The sequence below is a fragment of the Eubalaena glacialis genome, chromosome 5 (genome assembly GCF_028564815.1).
Source record: "Eubalaena glacialis isolate mEubGla1 chromosome 5, mEubGla1.1.hap2.+ XY, whole genome shotgun sequence".
NCBI lineage: Eukaryota > Metazoa > Chordata > Mammalia > Artiodactyla > Balaenidae > Eubalaena > Eubalaena glacialis.
Window position 1 is genome coordinate 73,822,226 of NC_083720.1, and position 25,187 is coordinate 73,847,412.

General features: G+C 38.3%; 1 protein-coding gene across 3 annotated transcripts in view; it reads right to left on the reverse strand.

Moving 5' to 3' along the window:
- The window catches only part of FRYL (FRY like transcription coactivator), a 242,080-nt gene that overhangs the window by 22,053 nt on the left and 194,840 nt on the right, over positions 1–25,187 (reverse strand). For all 3 annotated transcript variants that reach the window (XM_061192247.1, XM_061192245.1, XM_061192246.1), the window contains 11 exons: positions 23,818–23,912; positions 22,137–22,744; positions 21,713–21,810; positions 17,595–17,765; positions 15,525–15,665; positions 12,407–12,604; positions 9,472–9,633; positions 9,216–9,290; positions 8,698–8,874; positions 4,698–4,901; positions 2,034–2,201 (listed from right to left, as the gene is read on the reverse strand). In XM_061192247.1, the coding sequence (XP_061048230.1) occupies positions 2,034–2,201; positions 4,698–4,901; positions 8,698–8,874; positions 9,216–9,290; positions 9,472–9,633; positions 12,407–12,604; positions 15,525–15,665; positions 17,595–17,765; positions 21,713–21,810; positions 22,137–22,744; positions 23,818–23,912 (2,097 nt within the window). The remainder of the gene's footprint in view (positions 1–2,033; positions 2,202–4,697; positions 4,902–8,697; positions 8,875–9,215; positions 9,291–9,471; positions 9,634–12,406; positions 12,605–15,524; positions 15,666–17,594; positions 17,766–21,712; positions 21,811–22,136; positions 22,745–23,817; positions 23,913–25,187) is intronic.

The following is a 25,187-nucleotide window of genomic DNA, read 5'->3' on the forward strand; positions in this document are numbered from 1 at the left end:
TTTCCCTTTTCCAGAGAAAAAGCCAAGATTGAAAAAAATAAACACAATCAGATCATGTCCTCCTTCTGCTGAAAACCCTCCAATGGTTACCTGCTGTGTGGCCTCTAAGATTGCCCTTGAGGGCACCTGGCCCCCTCCAGCTCCTTCTCCCCGACTCCACTCTCACAGGTTCACCGTGCTCCAGCACCAAGAGCCGGATTGTGAGGTCATCAGACACACCAGGGCCTTTTCCACTCCTGTTTCCTGGGCCCTGAACATTCTTTCTCCACACCTTCAAGGGTTGGCTCCTTCTCGGCACTTGTTTCACCTCAAATGCCACCCTAGCTAACTTTCTCCCTTACCAAGTCCACATTACGGTCAGATTTTCTTAGTATGAATAGTAAGATGATCACTTTCAGATATATCATTTGTATTTTATCTGTTTTACCTGTTCATTATGTCTCTCCCACTAGAATTAAGCTCCATAAACCAGGAGCCTTTGCCTGTTTCACACGGTGCTATGTGCCTAGGGCCTAGGACAGCGCCCAGCACACGGTAGGGGCTCAATAAATAAATATTGCTTAAATGTCTGACTGCCTGTGTGCCCCGTCTTCCCACGTCGGTATCTGGTACAGGGCTTGTCACATAATGGGCATCTCTGGGAAGAATGAAAATTCATGACTTCCTAACATCTCAAGATAAAGCGTGTCTTTAGCACGGCCTGCAGGACCCAGCATGTCTTAGACTCACCCGCCTCTCCTATTGCTGCTACTCCTCCTCCTGCCATTTTATTCTCTAGAAGGACTGAATTTCCTGCTGCTGCCTGCACATTCCATGTTACTTCACATGGCCATGTCTTTCTGCATGATGTCCCTCTGCCTGCAATGTCTCCATTGCCACGAAGCCCATCCTTTGCCACCATCACCCCTAATGCACAGCTGATCAGTTGTCCTTTGAGTTTTCACAAAGCTTTGAGCATGTCTATTACTGAGTTTCTCATATTGGCATGTAGTGCCTTTTTTTTTTTTTTTTAAACCATCTCTGTCTCCCTTAATAGACAGTGGACACTCTGAGGACAGGGTAATGTCTTATTCATCTTTCTAGCACCTAATGGAATGCCCAGCATCTAGTAAATCTCAATAAATATTTGTTGAATTGAATTACCTAAACTTCAGCCGTACTAATATGAGCATTTAAAAAACTCCCCAAATGCCTTCATTTCAAAATATATCTGCTTACTGTAAAGATCTACAATACATTGTCAGTGTAATAAGAACATAAGATTTCAACTTACTCAGATAATAAGATCTAACAACTAGATTGGTCTAGATCTAATAACTACATTAATTTGGTTAACACTGAAAAAAATATAGTATTTTCCTAATACCAAGGCATAATAGCATATATGAGAGAGCTATAGCAATTACAGTTTAAAAAATATCTGTAATAATCTTAAAAAAAAAAACAAAAAAAACTAAGAAAACTAATACTTACTTATTTTTGGTCAGTCATTAGCTTGGAATCTGGCTTACTTCTCACAGGCCTTTCCAAAAAACATAATACTAGTAGTTCCAAAATCTTTCTAAAAGGTTTCATTTTAACCAACTGCTAACACAGCTGGCCTGAGGTTTTCATCCCAATTATAGCACCAATCACAAAAACCCAAATACAAAGCAAAAAGAGAAGAAAAAACAAAAGCGGTCCTTCAAAGAAGGCACAGCGCCACAGAAGATGCTCCCCATCCCCAGAGAAGCGCCTGCACATTAACCTAATCACATTCTGCAGCACAAAATGCTCATTAAAAACACTCAGGGTTATTTTTAACCTGTAGGTCATTTCCTTAATCTATCAAAGTTTTTGTTTTTTTTTTTTCAATCATCAGATCTGACTATTTCACTTAGACTATATCACTTAACCAACAGGTTAGAAATACTGGTAACAAATCAAATAATTAGCGTAACAGATGAAAACTCTTTCAAAAGAAAAGCAAGGGGTATAACGGATTGCTAAAAAGAGCCCAGATTGGCCATGCACCAGCCCCCATGTCTCCCCACCTCAGGCAGCTGGCTGTTAGCATTATCTAGAGAAGCTTCCAAACTTGGGGTCTCATCTCTGATTTGCAGCACTTCTTCTGCTGAGATGCTGCCCGTGGAATCTTGAGACTGAAGAAGTAAATCAGGCTGGTCTGGCATGGTTTCATCTGCAGCAGAATCATTGTTTAACTAAAAAGAGAGACAGTAAAATAAGGAATTCATTTATGAGTCAGTGGCGGTCACGAAGGCCACAAGAAACATTCTATGTTGTAAGACATTCTGGGGCCATAGTTATAAAGCGCTCCTTTGACTTCCTAAAATTACTTTTTCCCCTCATTTCAGTCTATGCCAGAATTGGTGCTGTGAACGCAAGCAGCTAACCCATCAGCAGAAATGAAGTATCCGTTAACAAGGGTTAAATTTTGCTAAATAAAAACTACCAAAGTGAAAGAGCTCCTTGTGACTGTGTTAATCTTGACCTAAAATTCTTATTTTTACAGTGACGTCTCGTGCTTGCAGTTGGTCTAAGGACTCGTGAAGGGGGCGCTTTCACCTCCCCCGTGGCTTTGGCGCCAAACACTCAGTGGATTCTCAAGAAGCAGCGTTAACTGGGAAGCAGGCACATAAGTCTGAACTGGCCATTCACTTATTTAAGCAAAAATCAATACCACAAAACTTCAGTAAGACGTAAAGAATTAGGACAATAAAGTTGTAATGGCAGGCCAGCCTCAGTGGGTTTATGTTCTAAGAAAATATTACAATTTTTCCTCTTTTAAGCAGGGCTATACATTTTTTTTTTTTTTTAGGAATTATTTTTTAGGTGTGAAATGGTACTGTGATTATGATTTTATTTTATTTTTTGAATTTTTTAAAAGTATACATTTTATTTAACATTTAGATACACTTTTTTTCTCTTTTAAAAAATTTTAATTTAATTTTTTTTTATTAAAAAAGAAATTAGCAGGTTCTTATTGGTTATCCATTTTATACATATTAGTGTATACATGTCAATCCCAATCTCCCAATTCATCACACCACCACCCCCCTCCCACCACTTTCCCCTGCTTGGTGTCCATACGTTTGTTCTCTACATCTGTGTCTCAATTTCTGCCCATGCAGGGTTATACATTATTAACGGTCAATATTTAACATAAGAAAAATCAAGTTCATGATTCAGAATAGATAAAGGCAAAAACTAATTTTTTTTTTTCCCTGTGAGAAGGAATCAGCTTCAAATTCTTTTTTAAGTTCACTACCACTATGACTAGGGTCGGCCTTCTAAGGAGACAGTCAGCTCTGCCCTGAGGCTCTCATGGGAGCGAACCTTTGTTAAGCACTTACTCTACTGTCCTCCCTGTGAAATTCCCATGAGGCAGGTACTGCAGGTACTACTGGGAGAGGGCAGGTAACGACCGCAATTACACAGCAGGTTGGTGGCACGATGCCAGCCTCTGAGCCTCTAGTCTGGCTCCAGGGAGAGCCTGGGCCTTCTTCAGTGAGTCGCTGCTACCAGCAACTCACTGTTCCTTTAAATGCACACAGTCCCTGGAGAAGACTGTCCCTTAGGTAGCATGCAGACCGCCTGGCTCAAATGCACTTACTAGCTGTGTGTCCTGGGACAAGTCACTTAATCTGCAGAACTGCTGTAACCACACTTAGCTTGTGTGGTTGGGGGGACAGTTGCAGTGACTAATCCATGTAAAACACCTTGCCCAGGGCCTGATGAATCTCAAACACTCAGCGAGTGGTAACTACCGCTACTGGTATCAGCAACACCTTATCACTTAATACGTGATAGGGAGTTAGTGGAAAGACATATTGGGGTAACGGTGAGATGCCAAAACAGGAGAGGCGACAGGAAGCCAACCACAGCTGACAACTGTACATGCTCGCTGTCTAAAGCCAACTCAGCCCGGCCATTCAACAGCACTGCCAGGGCTCTACCAGCAGACCGAGTGTGATGCGAATGGGCCCAATTAAGGAGAGGCATGTAAAAGGGCCCTCATGTAAGAGCGCTGTAACTGTAGCTGCCGCCTGGTCTTCACTAGCTGACTCCTCGTCACGTGGGCTCCGGTGGCTCATCCACACCCCTTCTCTCTCCTCGTTCCGCCACCTTCAAGCTCCAAATCAGCTACCACTTCGTGTTCGGTGCTCCCCTCACTCCACAGTTCTGCACGGACAGACTACTCGTGCAGCCTTCATTTTCTCATCTCTCTCTGTCTCTCTCTCTCTGAATATCTGCCATCTGGCCCTTGGAATACAAGTCAGAACCTCCATATAACTGACTTGATCTTGCAAAGAGAGCAAAGCTGTGCTCCATCTTTCCACGCTGACGAGGAAAGAAAAGCAGGTGGAGAATTAAGCAGTGTTGGTGCTCACACCGATACCAAAACATGTATCATTCAAGGCGAGGGCCTCTAAGAGTGCCCAGCACAGCTCACTGTTACCAGGAGAGAAGCAATAGAACATACGTTTCAGCGGCTAAGGGGCGCACAGTATCGAATGTTTAGTTCTGTCATGAATAATGGAACATTGCATTGCGGCTATAATTTTGTATTTTCATTTCAGTGTGTGCATTTCACCCGCACTGAAATGAAAATCACAATATAGAGAAACAGTAATTACTAAGTTGGAAGTTAGGAGAAAGGGGAGGCCAGCTGTCACTGTACAAAAAGGTCACTGTACCATCTGCGTGCGTGAGAGTATCTGGCTTGCTGTGAGTGCTGCTTCTTCTTCTGAGGACTCGTCCGTATCCTCCTGGTTTGTCAGGTTCAGGCTGGGGGTGCTGCTGGAACACTGGTACTCCTGGAGGGATGGTGTGTCCCCTTTGTCAATACTGTCCAGTGAGCGCCTGCGGACTCCCCAGTTGAAATTGTCCATGCTTTCACCCTGGAAAAGCAAGACATCGTTCCTAAGACCTCAAATACGTGCTTATAAATATAGGAAAGGTAATACAGCAGGAAAACATACACCAAGATGAGAAATACTTAATGCATCATCATAAGCAGAGTTTCAATCAGCCCTTCAATTTCTTGAAACTTTTAAAACATCATTCAATATTTATAATATTTAAAGGGATCAAAATATTTGGTCAATGACCTGTTTTAACTAAAGAATTCTCTTGACTTTCTATCTTATATTACTGGGGACCAACTAAATCTACTACCTAGGTCATTTCTATTGTAATACACAAACACAGATGAGACCACAAGGAAGACAAATACATCACAGATGACAACAAATAAACAATCCACAACACCAGGCTGCAACTTACCTGCAGCTCCTGGTTAGCAAAAAGGAAAACACACAGAATTAGAAAGAACGAAGACAAACATGTAAATATACACTACACTTTTGGGGAAAACTCTTTGTGATTTCTCAAACCCAAAGACTGATTCAAGCTCTGGATTAAGCTTTGTGCAGGAAGCCAACATGTGATTCAAACTACTTTTTTATGCAAAATATATTGTGAAAAAGTCAGAGACAGACACTTAAAACAACATTTCTATGATACACTTTGGCAACACAAACTTTAGGAAAATCTTCAAAATTTACATAGATTTAATGCTGGATACAATGTAAAACTGACTTAAAATACCCACATTCAGTTGACAACATACAGGTTCACAATTATTTTAGACTGTAGCATGGTTCTGACTAAACCCAATGGTCATTTTTTGCTACAAAGTAGTTTAAAATCAAGATCATAGTTATCAAAACATAACCTTTGCCAATCTCAAAAGGTCAATAGGAAATAAGACAAATTTCAATTTCGCCCCACTTACGGATTTATATAAGCTAACGTTTCTGTTATTCCAAGCTGATCCTCCTTTTGTAAGGATATAACTCTTAGGCTCCTCTTTCTTAAGCCCTGATGACAAATTACAGTGTGTTGGCTAGCAAAATATGACTTATGTGTATTCCTTTACTCAAGAGGGATTGTCCAGAATAGTTTTCAGATTTTTTTTTTTTTTTTTTAAATAAAGCAGAGGAATACTCATGTCAAATGAAATTTACGACGGAAGTCAACTGTGCAAAACTGATGAACAAAACCAGGGCTGCTCCAGTTGAAAAAGGTGGCCAGGAGTCCTCGGATCTTTCCCTATTTCTCAGGTATCCTAGAAGCCCTAAGGCTCTGCAGGTCAGAGTTTGAAAGCCACCTTCCTAGAACATATCATTTCAAATATTACGATGTAGCATAACACATAATAATGGCAACAGCCCTTGATATGTATCTGGTGAATGAATGAATACACACTGTGGGCTTTCAAGGTTGGGGGATATTTTAGAAGTTTCATTAGCAGTTAAGTTTGTTTTGTAGCAAAGTACTTCCTGTTACCATGTTCGAAGCAAGACTATCTTTAGGTTTTAGAAAATCTCTATCATTTGATTTGGCCTAATTATGAGGCATAAATTAGCACCACCCTCCCCAAATTACTGTGACTTGAATGAAAGATAGAACTACAATAAGCATCTTTAATTCCTTCTAAGGTTCTATTCAAAAGTCATATTCATTACTATGGACATTTCAGAGTACTGGATGAACCTGAAAGCATTTACAGTGTTCTTTAAAAAAAACAAAAAGGGCAAACAAAAAGAAAGAACCTGACCATTACAAAAATGTCAAGAGTCAGCCTTTAGAGATTCTAAATTCTGCGCTGAAAAAAGCAAGTAACTACAGAAGAATTTAAAGTGGCTCATGCCCGTGAGGTAGGGCAGCAGGTCTCTTGAACCCACCACAATTCCTTGCCTGATTGTGCAAGTTTGTCCAATTTCCTACAACATGTTTTTCAAACTGTGGGAGTGACATCAATTTTAGAGGCTGGTGACGTGTTCTTTTTTTTTAAAAAAAACTGAAATGAAAGGAATAGAAAATATCACTGTGCATAGCATAGAGTAAGGATGCATATTCTTGAAACTTTTATTTTAAAGGTGCGTCCATATATATACACTTGGATGTGATATAAAATGTACTAGCAATGGCCACAGTTAAAAAAAAAAAGTTTAAAAGCCACTGCCCTATAAGATGCTGAATAATACTTGTTCTTGAGCTCCTGTGAACCTGTCCAGTGGTGTCTTTGGGAATATGGCAAACTATGACATAGGAGCCTGTGCCGCCCCTCAGCCAGTGTAAGGGCGTCTGCTGATCTCTGAGGCACCATGGTCGTACCCTCATATCTGCAGGGGTAGGGGGCCTGGGGAGCCGAAGCACACAGGAGGACCTCCCTAAACTGGCTTCCTATCCACAGCTAACGGTGTGACGTGGCAGAAGCCATTACATTTTATTCCTCCACCTCACCTATATGAGCCAAAGGAAACATCCCTTCAAGAGGGTCGATGAATGCATGCAAGTTATATGAGTGACTTTAATGTCTTTGGACAGAGATATATCAGTGACACGGTATGGATACTTGACAGTAAGGCATTTGGGGCTCTTGAACATAGACATTTATAACAATTTGAGAATGAACATTTTTGTGATCTGTTTGATGTAAACTTTTCAGATTTAGGAGACTGTTGTTTAGGGGACTGACATGAGCTACAGGAATAGGTCCTGAACAGCCTAACACAACCAGGGCAATGGGCAATCCTATTCTCTTTGCCACAATGATTGGTTTAGAAATTGGCAAATGTCCCAACTTGGGCCAATGAGATGTGACAAGAAGTGTGCTAAAAGCATTCGGAGAGTAACTTCTTTACTTTCATGAGAGCATTTCTGGAAGTGACCCCTGCTTCCTCTTAACACTGCTGTGTGTGGACATAACCAAGGTCGTCTGAGGTGAAGCTGACTTGCAGAGAAGGGCAGAGCCTACAGAATTGCAGAGAAACAGCCGGAAACCTCACTGAGCCTTATCTAAAATAAGCTCTAACTCTGGGCTAGCTCAGTTCTGGGAGCGTAAATCTACTTTCTGAGTTGGATTTTCCATTTAGGAAGCATCTAAACTGACACAACTATCAACTTTCTCTAAACGGAGTCAATATCAAGGACAAAGTCCTTGGTATTGAATGAAATGAGGCATTTGAGAGAGCTGGCTCCAACCTAAAGGAGCAAGTGATGACCAATGTCATAGGCAGAATCTCAGCCATAGGAAAGTGTTCTAGAAGAGAGCCAAAGGTGCCTTAATCGTCAATTTAGTTTCAGGGCCACCCTCTTTAAAGTTGTCTGATAATTTTTTAAAAAATAACTAATTTTAGTTTATTTTTAAAATTTAATTTAATTTTTTTGGTCACGCTGCTCGGCATTCAGGATCTTGGTTCCCCGACCAGGGATCGAACCTGTGCCCCCTGCAGTGGAATCGTGGAATCCTAACCACTGGACTGCCAGGGAATTCCCCATGTCTGACATATTTAAATGTAATTTTTACTATTCTGCTGCACATTAATTTGTATAATTCATGCAAACATTTAAGTCTAAGCGCACCCTCAATTAAAAAAAATAACTTTCGAAGAAATCCATTTTTACTCTATATTTTTAAATATAAAGATGAAAAATTAGATGTTCCTTTTATTTCAGACTTATTCTGCTATGCCTAACTGTACTAATCATGTTTAGTTCCCAGTTTAGATTTTTACCTTTTGACCTTACACTGCCCTTAATCAGGAAAGATCCTGTGGTTAAATCCTTCAGTTTCATGCAGTTGTTAACTATTCTATAAATATTATAAAAGAAAGCCCATATCCTTACCTCTGCATCTTCCAACTCAACATCTAAAAAGTCAAAATCCTTAAAAACGCCAAACTGTTGTTCACTGCTGTTATCTTCCACAGCTACTTCTTCCTCTTGAATTATGTCCTCTGTTGCAGAAATGAGGCTAGTCTGTTGGTCCCCGACTTCCAAATCCTCATTAGAAGAAAATACAACCTGACCCCCAGCCAAAAACAAAGCAAAACAAAACAAAACAGAAAAAGGCCATCCATCAGCTTTGTCACTCTGAATATGGGACATCAGTGCCCTAAGAGCCATTGCAGGCCTCATCTGTCAGTGAGCTCAGAGCTTCAATTTGGTCTAATGTCTAACTGGGTGTATGCTTAATTAGCATAGCGGCCAAGTGTCAGAAAGGCAAGTAATAGTTTTTTCATTCTTAGTCAACACAGTAAGTAAGGTAACTCAGAAAAGGCAAGCAAGGAGACACAGTAATTTCCGTTTCTTCATGGACTAACATGATTTTTAAAACCTTTACACAGGTTTTCATGATTACTCACTGATGGATTCTTCGGAAGACCAGACTCTGGACCACAGAGAGAAAGCACATTCATTAGCTTTTCTCTTGTTCTTCGCTAAGGAGAAGGAAAATGCAAACGTTACGATTCTTGATAAAATAAGACAAATTCTCAAGTTCTCATACATAGAATAAAATGGATTCTTCTATTCTATGAACCTTTTTTTTAATCTTTTCTAAAAATTTTATTTTATTTATTTTTTATACAGCAGGTTCTTATTCTACGAACTTTTATGTACCTGTGATAACTGTGGCCTCTTCCAACTAACAGGCACCAAGGCATTAGAATTAGAACCAGAAGAAGTTGAGGAAGTGCTTCTCGTCACAGCAATCACTTTCGGCTTCCCGTTTCTTCCAGCTGTGCTATGCTGATCACCATATTTATTTCCAATAATTGGTGTCTACACAGAAATAAAACGCCAGTGTTTGACTCAAATAATTCAACATAAATGGGTTAATAGTGCATCTATAATGACATTTTTTATAAACAGCCAAAAAAAACGGCATAAGGAGAAAGATTACTTAGCATAAGGCAGATACTACAAAAATCAAAGGTAATGATATCTTTTTTTTTTTTTTAATCATAAGATTTCACTTTATTGGGAACAAGTCTCTGAGGAGATTATTGGAGAACTTATTCCTACTTTAAATACAGATTTGCTTTCTTTAAAAATTACCATCTTCACCTTTCCCCCCATGATTATGAAATAGGTCCTCTTTGAAAGCTCAGAAAATATGAAAATGATTTTAAAAAATCACCTGTCATCTCACCACTCAGACTTAATGTCTATTAATATTTTGGTGTTTTTTTGATGCAGGTTGTTAAGTGTGCTTCAATAAGGTGCTTTTGCAAATATTCAAGATAAGTAACGACTTCAAAGAGAAAGCTATCTACATGTCTTACTGCAAATCTGATATATAACATTTCCAAAATTTATTTCCGTAGAATTCCATGATGAGCCCAAACTTTGGATGATCCAAAACATGTGTATTTACTTGGCTTTGTGAAGTGTCTCAAATTTGCATTTGAATATAATTTTAAGCTCACCTGCATGTCACACAAGTCCTCTTATGATCTGGTTCCTGCTTATCTCCCCAACTTCAGCCTCCACCACTCCCTCCTGAACTTCACACTCCAGCAGAGCTGAACTTGCTCCCCAAGCATGTGGTGCCTCTGTGGACCTATGTGTTGGCACATATCACCTCCTTTGCATGGAACATGCACCAAGCAAACCCCTAATCACTTTGAACATTGCCTGCAGACTTCCAAGGAGGCCTGTGCTGATACCACCACCACCTCTGGGTAATTATACTTGGACATTTACCAGGTGATGGTGATTGTTTCTGTGCCTCTCTCCCCCTGCTATACGGGAGGCCCTGGACTGAGTGTGACTCATCACTGCTCCTCTAGTATATCTCCAGTGCCTACACAGAGCAGGTACTTGGGAATTTTTTGACGAAACAAATTGAAATTAACTATGTGATATAGATCAAATGTTCTGAGGATTTGTATCACTGTTTTAAACAAAATAATTGTGACACCATCATTTTCTGACTCAGAAGAACAGCAAAGCCCAGTTTCTCTATCATATTCCCATTCTATGTATTCCATGTTACAAATTCTCAGGTGATAGTAACCAAAACATTGGCAGTAAACATACTTTCTATCTTAAAAAAATAACCAATAAACTCTGGATAAATTCTAATACCAAGACTAAACTGCAAAAAAATTTTTTAATCTATATAATCCTAATCAATTAAAACATGAGTAGATCTTCAGCTGTTATCTTTCTCAACTCTCCACCCCCCCCCCCCCAATACTTGATCAATAACTCCTCTCTTGAAAAATTCCTGCCTTGGCTTGTGAAAGACCATTTCAATGGCACCAAAGCCAACAAAAGTGGGCTGAGTTTCTGGAGGAAAAAAACCAAAACTGACGCTTTCCGCAAGGGTCAAAAAATTTTTGCATGAGATTTGTATCGATATTAATATGTAACATAGGGCTCAGGTTCCCTCCAGACTGGGGGGCCCTGCCTCAGTCTAGCCTTAAAACGTAGGGCTTCTCAAATCTCAGCTTATTTTGGCCTCATTTTTCCTTCCATGATTTCAACCATCCACCTATATGACACTGAAAACCCTTAAACTTTTTCCTTCCACCCAAGTTTTCCTCTAAAACTTCAGATCTCTTTAGGTAATCAGCACCTCCGTCAGTATGTTTTTTAGTCTCTTCAGAGCCAGTATACCCAAGACTGAGCTCATCACGCCCTCCTTCCCTGCTAAGACCTGTTCTCCCTGCATTTCCATTCCCTTTGAAAGGTACCAACACTCACCAAGTTGTCACAGCAACTGTCCTTGTCTCTTCCTTACTTAGCACCTCCTCTCCTTCCCATCAAACCCCATCAATTACTTCCTCAGACTTCTGAAAACCATCCTTTCCCTCTTTGTTTCCTCTGCAGTTGCCTAGGGACACAGTCCAACATTATCTTTTACCCAAATTACTCTAACAGATTCCTTAAAAATTTCCACCCCGCTCCTCCCTGGTCTGTTTTCTATCCTGTTGCCAGAGTGATCTTCCTAAAATGCAAATCCTAGTATTTCCTATTCCAGCTAAAAATCCTTTAAGAGCGCCTACTGCTTCAAGAGAAAACCATCCCGTCAGACAAGATGCCGGTGACCTCGCAGCTCCCTATGCCTTCAGCTTCCTCTCTCATCCCACTCTATACCTCCATCCTCTGTACTCCGTGCTCAGGGTAGGCCACACTAATTGGATGGAAATTTCCAGAGTGCCACGCTTTCTCACACTTACAAACCTTCATTCACACATGCTGCTTTTTCTTGGATTACTCCCCCCTCCCCAGACTTCCATATATACCTATCTAGGGTTACTTATCTCTCAACATTCGGCTCAGATCAGGTTAGATGTACATGCTATATATTCTTATAGAACTGCAAACCTACTTCCAGCCAAAGCACTTATCACAGTGTTTATTTGCCTATCTCCCCAAGAGGCTATAGGTCTTCTCCCCTGAGAGTAGCCTTCTCCCCACTCCCACCCCATTTTCATGACACCTGTCACAGCTGGAGCTCAATCAATGCTTGCTGAATGACAGAATGAATAAATGAACAAATGAAAATTTCTAATAGAGCACCTTTATCAATCTCTGAGCATCTTACCTCAGATATATCAAAATGAAAATCTAAGGTCTTCCCAGGCAACTCCTTAGAGACATTATTAAAAATTTTAGTGAAGGATATTTCAGGAGAACCTGTGTCTCCTCCGTAGGTCCTGGGGATATCGTTGGGCACGACAAGGCTTGCTGAGCGAGACACCACCAGTTTTAAGATGTTAAGGGCTTCCTTCCAGTAAGGACTCTGGTTTCAAAAAATAATAGACAAATACATATTTAACTAAGAACAAAAACTTAGTGTACACTGTAGACAATGAAAATATTATTTCTACAAAAACTCCTTGTAAATTATTCATTTTTACTTTGAGGTCCCTAACAGAGGGTCTGAATTACAAAAGGAAAGAAAATAAGTTATTATTTGTACTGTTAAATTTATAAGATATTGTACATATAATAATGCTACCAACTCAGAATATTTTGCATTTTTCCCAATAAGTGCTTTATAAATATTATTGGTTGAGAAAGTCTAATACAGTAATCTGGCAGTAGGGGTAAACAAAGGGGTTGTATACATATGTGAACTTTCTAGATGAATGAAGTATATGGCTTTAAGACTCTAAACTTTAAATGTTTTAAGTCTTGGAGATAAACAACTTTTGATGCATACTTTTTAGACATACAAATATTAAAATACTAAAAAAATTTTAGATTTTTCTTAATGACCCAAGCCCCAAATAATAAGCATAAGTGCTGTGCTAAAACGATGCTCTCAGTGATTCCTGAGCTGTATAGGGTGAACTTTTCTCCCTATATATGGTGGCTATGTTTGCGAGTTATTCTTCTGCTTTTAGTTTTGTATATTTCTACCAATATAATTTAGGAATGATTTACATGACAGATGTATATGTGGAGAGGAATCAATGTCTAATTAAAAATTTAGAACTTTTTTTTTTTACTGTCTACTGAAAATCATATAAAAATGACTTTTTTTCTTACTTGTGGTACCAAAATCAAACTTCAACCTTGTATTATACATATTGTTTCACGGTTGGCAGTTCTGAGCGAGGGGAACTACTACTTAAAAAAGGAAGTGAAAAATCTTTGGCAGAACTGAGTTATCCAATTTAGCTAATAACATCTTGATATGAAGACATCTAAAGCATAAAATATTACTAGTAATTAAAAATGTCCACATGATACTGTGACATTTTAAGCACATCATCGTAGAAAACAGTTTATCTTTAACAAAGTTAGACTATGTAAAAATCATCATCATTTTTTTCTTATGGAAATAATTAGGAGCTCTGGGCATTGCAAAATGCTAAAATCTCTTCAGAGATGTTTCCATAAATTATACTGGTACTTGTGTTCTAAATGTAAAAGATTATCAAGAGTTCAAGTATGTAAAATGTTTAATATTTGAATAAAGCAGAAGTCACTAACTGGGATGATCTGTCAGCTAAATATAACCTTGGTTTACCCAACATTGAAAAATAAATTTGAGGACTTCCCTGGTGGCGCAGTGGTTAAGAATCCGCCTGCCAATGCAGGGGACATGGGTTCGAGCCCCGGTCCAGGAAGATTCCACATGCCGCGGAGCAACTAAGCCTGTGCGCCACAACTACTGAGCCTGTGCTCTAGAGCCCGCGAGCCACAACTACCGAGCCCACGTGCCACAACTACCAAAGCCCATGCGCCTAGAGCCCGTGCTCCGCAACAAAAGAAGCCACTGCAATGAGAAGCCCGTGCACTGCAACGAAGAGTAGCCCCCGCTTGCCGCAACTAGAGAAAGCCCACGCGCAGCAAAGAAGACCCAACGCAGCCAAAACATAAATAAATTAGAAATAAAATATAATTAATTAATTAAAAAATAAAAAGAAATTTGAAAAGAAATTTGAGACATTTTAAAATTAGGCGATTTTAAAGAAAAACCCAGATTTTGAGCTTTTTATAAATTAGAAAAGAAAAATTAGAAGTTCTGGCCACAGTGGACCTGTACTCCAACATGGCAACCATTCTTGGTCATGCTGTTCCTTTTAGATGAGGAATGTGCAGTTCACTTAGTCATAAATCTATGCCCTCTTATGGTTACTTGCTTGCCCAGTGGGCATATAAGCTTGTGGTTCTGAAAAAAAGAAATGTATCTATGTTTCATAAATTAGTAATTCAATGTGGTATGTATTTCTGTGGGTGATCCAGCAAATATCTGATGAGTTAACTTCTTTAAGCCTTAAGGAAAAAAAAGAGAAAAGTGCTTTAGGAAAAAAAATATAATTGTTGAGTGGTGAAGCCTTGCTCCTTAAGAGATAAAAATAGAGAGGATACACAGGGTTACCAAAGAAACCTGTTTTTTTTAATATTTGCAATCACTGATTTTCAAGGGAATCTAAAAAATAACCCAGATTACCCAATAAAAATACCGAAAAACATTTTAATACAGTTTTATTACTTTCAGATATGGACTAGAACACAAACTCACTGCAGCTGAGTATTTCCATTTGTAAATTTTGCTTTAGTGAATGCAAATATCACTGGAGTAGAAACACAAAGTATTAATCTGTTAAGGCTCTCAAAGAGTTTGCTCTGTTTGGTCAGTTGTATCCACAATACTGCTCTGCTTATCAAGGCCTTTCTTACAGATAGTTCGAAAGTGAAATGCAGTACAGACCAAGTTGACTTGTCGCCATTTACAATTAAACCAAGTCTGATTTTCTACTTTCTAAGTATCTGGCACTTTTTACCAGACACAGAAAGCAACTCTAAAATACAGACTCTTCAAAGAGTTCTTCTGTTTCTAAAAGTAATATCTGTTCATTATGTAGGATTTGGTTAAAAACAGAAAGGTACAAAGAGTCACAATCATACTGTCCAGAGACGGTGACTGCTGCCATTTGTGTACATTCCTTCCAGTGATTCCTGAAATGTACATTCGTAGATGTAATCATTAAAAATAAAAATCAGGAATCATGCCAATCCTACCGTTCAGATTCTGCTTTACGTCACTCACATTGAGAACATTTTCTCATGCTGTAACTATTCCTGAAAACATGATTTATGAACTAACCACTTCCCCTATCTTAGACATTTAAGGTGTTTCCAATTTTTTATGATTATAAATTGTTTCGAGATGAACACTTCTATACATGAGATTTGTTGTCACTCACCTGTACATATTTGCCAATAATCTTTATGATCTCCAGATTAAACTGCTTGACTGGGGCAGCGGAGAGGTCAATATGACTCAAAAGACTATAGATGATCTGTAGTAATGACTGCTGCATACTGGACAGTCCTTTTTCTAACAACTGAAAGTCATATTAAAAAGTATACTTTAATCAGGTTAAAGAAAATTCCACAGGATTTACATTAGTGATGTTGAAAACCATAATAGATTTAACCTAAGAGTTTACGGTTAGAGTTATAAGAAATCCAGAGAATGATGACGGTAAAAGGTAATGTCTATTATTGTTACTTGTCCTTGCCGCAAAAAGGAGAACTGGACAGATTACTTGTCATCTTAATCTTAGTGCTTTCTTTTATATCCTTAACTAATTTAGTTAAAACACCATTTATTTTAGGTTAAGAGAAAAACCGCTACACCACCGTCACCAAAGAAAAACTAACTACCCGCAAGCCATTCACACCAGCCACTTACTACCTATGTGATCTTAGATAAGTTTCTTATTTCTCTGAGCCTTGATTTTTAAAAATAAAACTGATAACACTTGCCTCATAGGGTGTGTAGGACAATTAAATTATATATGTGTAGTTTTAAATATATGTAACTAATTTTAGTACTGTTGTCAGTAATAATTTGAGAATTATTAATAATCATAAAATAAGGATAACTTACACTAATAAGAGTAACATTGGGGACAAAGCACTCTCTCTGTAGACTGGAAGTATATGGCCCATATGTGGTACCCAATAGGCTGTATTGTGCCAGCGCCAGACCTTAGAACGCCATGGGTGGGTCTTCAGGGAGCACTAGTGTTACTTTAGTGTTGAACTTTATGGTGGCGCAAAAGTGAAAGCTAGACTAAGGCACTTAAATTCAAAGCCAGGTAAGGAGGTCTGGCTTTATGTTGGCTCTTGTCCTAAAGGTTTAGGTATAAGATAACCTAGCGATGCGCATTCATTCAGGTTAGGAAGCTATCAGGCAGAAGGCTCACACTGTTGGCTCACCTAAATATAAAGTCGATTGGGAGTAAACCCATCCAAACCAACACCTTAAAAATCCACACCAGTCCCGAGCACTTTATGATGCTCACCATCAGTGACTTAGCTAAGTTAAACAGTGCTACGAGCAATACTTAAAATGTTTATCGAGTTACAAATAATTTAAGTTTGTACAGTGTGTTAGGTTTAATTGCCAGAGGTCAACTTTCTGAAAAGGAAGGTATCACTGACAAACATTTTTAGTGACTAGGAATTTCTTCCTTTTGAGGGTCTCCTTGTGGCTCTCTACTCAATAATTTACTTTTCTAGGCACGAAGTTAGTTCTTCAACAAATAAATACAGTCCACCCTTGAATAACAGGTTTGAACTGCATGGGTCCACTTATATGTAGATTTTTTTCAACAGTAAATACTACAGCACTACAGGACGCACAGTTGGTTGAATCACGGATGTGGAGGGCTGACTGTAAGTTACATGTGCATCTGACTGTGTGGAGGCTTGGCACCCTGAACTCCTGCATTGTTCAAGGTCAACTGTATTGACTTTTCATGCTGTTCTATCACCAGATTTTAAAATTCTATTTACTCCCCCCAAAATCATATTTTACATTAGGAAGGAAATATATCATCAAAATTAAAACTTGCCAGCAGAAATGACTTTGCATGCTGTATTACTATTCTAGAAAGGATCTCAAAGCCAAGAGCTGGTTTTGTAGAAACAAAAAGATAACCATTCCCTAGGATCAAGACCAGGAAAAAACCCATTTGCCTTTTGAAATAAAGGTGAGGTTTATATTATTATGAGCTTTATGTCACTTAAGGACAGTGAATGAGGAAATAAACACTGAAAATGGAAAAAAAAAAACCTTTATAAAAACTTCCTCCTTACTTGAAAGATATTACCTATATTTTTCTTCAAAAAAAGATGTTACCTATATTCACTCTCAAAGAAAATTTGAAGATTAATTAGCATCAGTGCTGCTTCTAGAAATAAATCTACTTGAAAATTTTGCCACAGAGCAGTTGAAAACTCCTTTTTTGGGGGGGTGAATTTACCTCTGCAAGATAAGTCACAAGACTAAATGTAGTATCTGAGAAGGAGTCGTGCAGGTATCTACACACTACGTTGATCCAGTTAGAACAGTCTCTGGAATACGTGTGCGTACTGTATAGACTCATCATGTGAGCCAGATTGACAAGCGTTGGGCATTTTTCTTCTGCACAAACCTAAAAAAGCAAACAAAAATTTCATTCACTTAAAGACAGTTAAGTTTAAACTTGATTTCATAGTAAATGTCTTTATTTAATGAATCAATTTAGATATATATGTTGAAGAGTTAATGCATTTTATTTCAATACGGTAGAGAAGTTAAACAGAAGAGGAAAAAGCACAGGGCATTCTTAAGTGAATGCCTTAGATCATACGGAGAGGATTAATATGTCAAGCACTTCCGTGGGTGTTAAAAAGTATGGCTTTTTTTCAGTCTGATGTAAAATGTCTGGTAAAAACCCAAATGTTTTTGTAAACCCTGTGTGTCATTTCGTAAAAAGTGTTTCGTTTTGTAAAATCTATATACGGTTCAGTGCACAAATAACTAAACAGCCAGGCTCAACGTGGGACTCCTCAGCGGGGTTCGGAGCTGCTATGCCAAAGAAGAAATGCTTTAGTCTCAAGCTGTCCAGGGTATCTCACTAGAGCAGTCAACTGCGGAAGCCTCAACCTGTGTGATATAGTCAAAGGACTTCACTGGAGGACTGATAAAACATTTGAGTCCTGCATCTCCAGTGAATGGCAATCTCCAGTGTGGACGTCAAGCTACTCTTAAGGAAATCACCTAAAGCTCTTAAGGTCCTTGGCCAATCATTTACAGGCTACTACAAAGTGTACTGACTTCCTAGACTTTGCACAATACGGTACTATAGAATCCGAATCAACAAACGTTTGGGAGGATCTTACTGACTAAATGCACCATCATAGTCCGTCTGTCCCGAGGTAACTGGTGAGGATGTTCCTTAACCTCCTCTGAGGACACCTGAACAATGAAGAACTGGAAAAAGGCCACCCTCGTCTTACAGCCTGATCTACCATGAAAGGCCACCTTCGTCTTATAGCCTGATCTATCATGAAAGGCCAGCCTCGTTGAAATTTCCTTTAGTTTTCCTTTTTTTCATTTTCCTCACTTATTCTTCCATCTTATTGATGTTTGGTATGTATTTTCACAAATTGCCTAGAGCATTTAATAAAGAAAGTAGAGTATTACCTACTAAAATATATGTATTTTCAACTTTCAGATGACTATAACTGACTTTTACTTTGATTCGTCATGCAGACAGCATCACTGGACAGGCCCAAGATATGAAGGCATGCAAGACTATGCAGAGACTAATACAGTACCTTGGAAGTTATTTTATAAAATCATTAAAAGCAGTTGTTTTCATGCCATTAGCCTTTTACTCATAAAACAGACACCAGGAAGAAAAAAGAAAAGTTGTTTGATATTTCTGATTCGTATTTCAAAATATAATAATTTATCACACTATTTTAAAAAAACCACATAACTTTATAATTTCAAAATTTGTTATCCTTCAGCAAAAATTTTTGTAGTTTGAATTCTTTAATCTTATCCTGAAGAATAAGGCATTCCTATAGAATTCTTATATTCTTAAAGAATATTTTTTGAAAGAATGATTTTTTAAAAACCTATTTTTTGAAACCGAAGAAAGTTCTTTAGAATAATAGGCTGTGTAATTTTATAGTAAAGCAAATGGCTTAGATTTAATTTTGGAACTTTGGAATTACCAGGTTAAAATACGAGCCAGAAAAGAGTACGTTTTATAACAAACTTTTTTAGCATCCTATTTTTGCCATAATGAATAGCTAAAAAGGACAATATTTGTCCTAAGTGTTGCCTCATTTTGAAATTCTGTGCTCTCCAAGGGCACAAACAGTAGAAAGAGTGATATTTGCATAATGAGGAAGCACATAATGGCAGAAAATTATTCTCAACAGTTTAAGTGAGAGAACAATTAAGGAATCAATTTAGTGCACATCCTGCAGCTTGCTGAAAGGCCACAGAGGGAACCTTTGTGTGCTGCTCAACAGGAAGAAAACAGACTTAATAGCAGTTTATGACTAACAGAAAGCCACATATTTGATTTCTTAAAAACATAAAAGATATTTGGGACTTTCCTGTGCTTTGCCTCAGTCATGACAGCACAGGCTTGCAGCTCAAGGGGCTTCTATGGCCTTCCGGCCACGCTGCGCTTCTCACCTGACCCAACACTTAACAAATTACTCAGCACTTCAGCTGCCAATCTCAAATGCTTCTACTTCCCCTATCAAGGGATTTATGCTTTTTACTTTCTTAAAATCGCCAAATAAGCCAATGTACTTTTTTTCCTTATATTTTCTTTCTTACCCTTCATGTAGAAAAAAATAAAATATTTGCTTACATTTTCCTATTGGTGTGTTATTAGAATATTAAAATGAAAGTCATTTTAATAAGTTATTTTAAAAATCACTTTTAGACCTCATTAATGCAAATACATGTTGTTGGGTTTTTTAGCGCAAACCATCATTTTCAAAACTAAGAGATGTCTCCATTAACTATAATAATGACTCTTCTTTTTAAATACATGCTTTTAAAATGGTTAAAAATTTCTCCATATCTATTTAGAAATTTAAATAAGGATGGATTCAACAGCAAATTTTATTAAATATTTTCTTGTCACTTATTAAATATTTTCTATCCAGATAATGAAAATGTTTTTACTCTTGTTACTGTGTATGTGATTAATTGGGTTGGTAGTATTTTTTCACTCCATTGGCACCCAGAGATAAATTTGCACTTAACAGTATTGAAATGTGGGCCATAGAGAGATGGATGTTTTATTTGGTTTTCTAGAAGCTTGCTCTTTCCATTTACTGCTGTGCTACTTGCTAACTGAATCTCAGGTTTGAAAAAAATTGCTTATATAAAAAGCTCTTCCAGAGAAATTTACTTGCTTGTTCCCTTCTGTTGCAGACTTCTCTGATTTTTCTCCCAGTGCTTTAGCCGGGTTATCTTACTTATATTACTATTGAGTCACCCCCTCTAGTTCACCTGATTTCCTGTTGTATGTATATTACTTGTAAATTCCTATAACTCCTTCTTGTAACTGTTTGTATTTTCAGCCTGAAAAGTCTTTTTTCCAAGACTCAATGTGACCAAAAAAAATAAATATATAAAATAAAATCAGTTAAGAATTAAGTTTAAGCCGAAGGTAAGGTATTTGTGATTTCTTTATTGTTCTTAAGAGGAAGTTACTAAATAGATAAAATGTCAAAATCATATTCTTTTACAATTAAGACTAAGAGCTATAAAACTTTTAAACTAATGTTCACAAACGATTTAAAAATAGCTACATACGTGTTTAAGAAATATATGATGGGAGGGAAAGAGTCAAATAAGGAAGAAAAAAGAATGAAGGGAGCAGAGAGAGAAGATAAAGAGAATGTTAGAAGGAAAAAGGCAAACATAAAGGGAGAGAGAACTTTCAGAATCAAAAAATACATTATGCCCTCTTCTTCCGCAGGGCCTCTGCACATGCAATTTCTCCTGCCTGGAAAATTTCTACCTTCAGCTCTGCTCTTGTTTCTCATCCAGGGACCTTATTTTGGTTATTCTTATTTGCCCTTCAAGTCTGCTTAGGTATGACTTCCCCCAGGCAGACTTTTGCTTTATGTGTCCCTAGAATATTTTGTTCTCCCATTGCAAAGTCACCAGACTCTACGGTGATTGTCTACTTACTTGACTGCACTGCCACCCTAAGGCCCATAGGGCTAAGGATTCTATTTACTCTGATTATCATTGTATTTCCAGCACCTGATCCAGTGCTCAGTACGTATCTGGTGGCAAATAAATGAATGACCTGGAAACTGACAGAGGATAAAGTAGGGAAACAGAGCAGAAAAAGATTCAAACTCAGAGGAGTGCTACTCTAAACAAATAATTTTATTCACTGTCATTTGAGCAGCTAACATATCATTACTACATTACTCCGTCATATGCATAAAAGAATAAAAATTTAGATAGGCAGTGACAGTAAAAGGATTTTTAAGAGATTTCCCCCCTTAAGATAAACTCCAGAGAAAATTCCCTAAAGTGTTATCTTCCAGCATCACATTTGCTTACCTTTGCTATTCGACTAGCTGTTTCTTTGCAAAACTGAGTTGGGCTGTCAAAATGCTGGATTAAGTGAGGCAATAAGCAAAGGATGTTAAGAGGAAAGCCTATCAAAAAAAAAAAAAAGCAAACAATAACCAATTTTATTGCACATTATTTTAAAAATTAAAGGATTTTTTTTTTCATGGTTCACAAAAACCATTTTCTTTTTATTTCCTGGAGTACTTGATTTTCTAAAAAAAAAAAAAAATTCTTTTTTTTTTTTTCTTTTTTTTTGCTTTTACCAAAGAATTTAAGCTATCTCACATATTAAGAAAACCATCACTGTTTGTGGAAAAGCAGAAATTAGTAGATTTCAAAACCAACGATTAGTTTACATGTCACTATATTAAAAAAAAAAAGCAAAGAGTTGGTGCAAATCTAGTCACATCACCTGACAACTGGGAAGGATCCACCAACGTGTGTTTGGAGACAGCAATGAGTTTACTCAGGAGGTGCACTGTCATTTCCTGGGTGGAGACTGAGGTAAAACCCTTAAGGAAGAGCTGCTGAAGGCCTGGGAAATTATTCCACTTCAGCTTGCTTTGCACGGTTTCAATCTTCTCTCGACTCTCTGACTTTTCCAAAGGCAGGTGTGTCAGCAGTTTGTTGAGGAGTCTGAGAGCCAGGAGGTATTCATATTCATAATCCGATTCTAATAAAGATGCTGCTATCCAAAAAATGGTGGCCATCAAGCTGGCAGGCTCAGTAGTGGGCTGCACATCATACACGGCTTTCTCTCTCAGGGAGGAAAGGCTTCGAGTCCTCGCTAAGCTACTGCTGTGGTTGAGCCGTCCATCCATTATATCCAGTGTATTACTCCGCCGCCGGTCACCTCTTCGGTCACCAATTAAACTTAACCTCAAAGAGTTACTTCTGGCATTACTGCTATATCCCAAATAACTGCTACTATTAATGGGACTTGTGCTTAGATTGAGTTGTCCAGTGCTTTTCCTGTTAGCTGCATACTTGTTTCCCATTATAGGATCATGATATGAGGTTCTTTAAAAAAAAAAAAAAGAAAAGAAAAGAAAAAAAAAAAAATGATGAATCCATGCACAATCACTTCTTTTGCTACATTAATTGTACTCTTGAAAACACTGCAAAATGGTAACTGTTACCAGGAAAAATCATTTTTAAGTATATCTGACTTTGCTTAACCCAATTTCAGTTCTTTCCTCCCTATTAAAATGTACAACAGTATCTTCTCCACTGTGGCTACTTTGGGTTGGGTGAGGTTTGATTTGAAGCGAAAATTCTGCTATAGTTATCACTGATAACTTTCAGCTCTGGGATTTAGTACATATTACGTCCAAAGCAAGCCTCGTTTGTCTCACCCCCAGACTCAAAGGTCCTGATGTCCCTATTTCTGTCAATTCACATTCTTTCCAAAAGAACCAAGCTCAAAAATTTATTTTTGATTTCTCCTTCTCCCTCACATCTAATTATCACTGATTAAAAAAGAATTACAGAATACTTTCTACCTGTGCCAGCAGTATGCAAAATGCCAGGAATATTAAAGTCCATGGAAATGGATAAATTAGAGCCTGTTAGTTGCCGTTATGAAAATATTAAGAAAATACTGTGAGATCCCAAAGGATGGAATGCTTAGCATTCCCCTGGGGCAGTTAGAAATACTTAGCTAGGAGGTGATACTAAGATGGGACTTGAAGGATAAATCAATTTGGGATTTGCAAGGAAGACAAAGTTCGAAGAGAGGCTGGTCCAGGGAGAAGGAACAATATGTGGAAGGTGTGAGTCCCGAGGAGCCTGGCCTGCTGGGGTGACAAGAGGATGTTGAGTGTGGCAGTAATACAGCCTGTCACTGAGGCTGAAGCCGAGTAGCACAGCAGAAAGGTCTCTGACTAGTGTGTCAGAGGAACGGCACTGCCGCATACTAGCCCCGTGAGCTTTCACACGTCTCACTGTCTGAGGCTCATTTTCCCACCGGCAATCCATGTGAATTTAGGGGTAGTACTCTCACTGCCGATATTAGAACAATATAGTATTACACATATTTAGCTCTTGAAGGTCTAAATACAAATCTACCGGTTGCCTAGTTTTTCAGTTCTTACTGAGAAAGGGCAGAAAGAAGATCGTAATGCTTCATGGTTTCAGCCAAAGTATCAATTGCAGATTCCAACGTGAGAAGAAGCTCAATCACAAATCCCTAGAAAAAAAGGCAGATCTTAATTAATCATACTCTGTAAAGAAGAAACTGCAATGCACTTCCTGATGAGATTTCAAAATAGAACAAACTCCAAATTAATATTACAAAATAAACTCTTGAACAACATGATCTTGCTGGTGGATGAGAATGAATCAAACTAATGGTATAAACTGATTATAATGGCAACACGATTCACCCAAAATTACCTGGGCCAGAAATCTAGGAGCCATCCTTGTTTCTTTCTCTCACACCTAAATTGAATCCATCAGCATCTTGAAAATATTACTTTAAAAATAAATCCTAAATCTGACTTCTTTTCTCTCCCTCCATAGCTTCCCTTAATCCAAACTATCATCATTTTGGCCTGGACTCTTACAAAGAGCCTCTTAACTGACCTCTCTTGCCTTTCTAAGGATTCCACCTAGCCTCCAGAGTGAGTTTTTAAAAAAGCAAGTCATATCCATCACCTTCCTTTTAAAACCAATGGGTGGCTTCCCATCAATTCAGAGTAAACTCCCACCTCTCACCAGAACTTCCTCGGCCTCGCATGATCTGGACCTGCTTACCTCATCAATCTCCTGACTCTGGAGGTCCCCAACCAGTACGTTCCAGCCACATTGGTTTGCATGATGTTCCTTTATTTTGTTTTATTTTAATTTTTGGCTGAGCCATGAGGCTTGCGGGATATTAGTTCCCTGACCAGGGATTGAGCCCTGGGCCCCAGCAGTGAAAGCGCCGAGTCAGTCCTAACCACTGGACCGCCAGGGAATTCCCCTGATGTTCCTTTAAAAAGCCGATTGCTTCTGCCTCAGGTCCTTTGCACTTGTTAGTCCTATTTCCCTCTGCCCTCTTCCCCAGATTATCACAGGGCTCACTTCATTTAAACATGTGTTCAAAACTCTTCTTCTCAGATGATCATATTAAAAAAAAAAAAAAAATCCTCTCCCTCATCATTCTTTAACCTGTTACTCTACCTTATTATTTTCACAGCATTCGTCACTAAGTAAACTTGTATTATATATTATCGGTGGATTAAAGGCTTGTTTCCCCAATGAAATGTGAGCTCCAGAATGCCAGGAACTTTGTCTTGTTCATTACTGTATCCTCAGTGTCTAAAACAGTGTTAATAAAGTCATGAGTCTGTACAGACCTACGTAAGCTCTCTACTGCAGTATTTCACTTAATTTATCTTAACAAATGAAATTCAGTGTTCTAGTTTACATCTAACTTTAAATTCCTCTTTTACCTTGTGGGCATCTCAGAATAATATCCAGG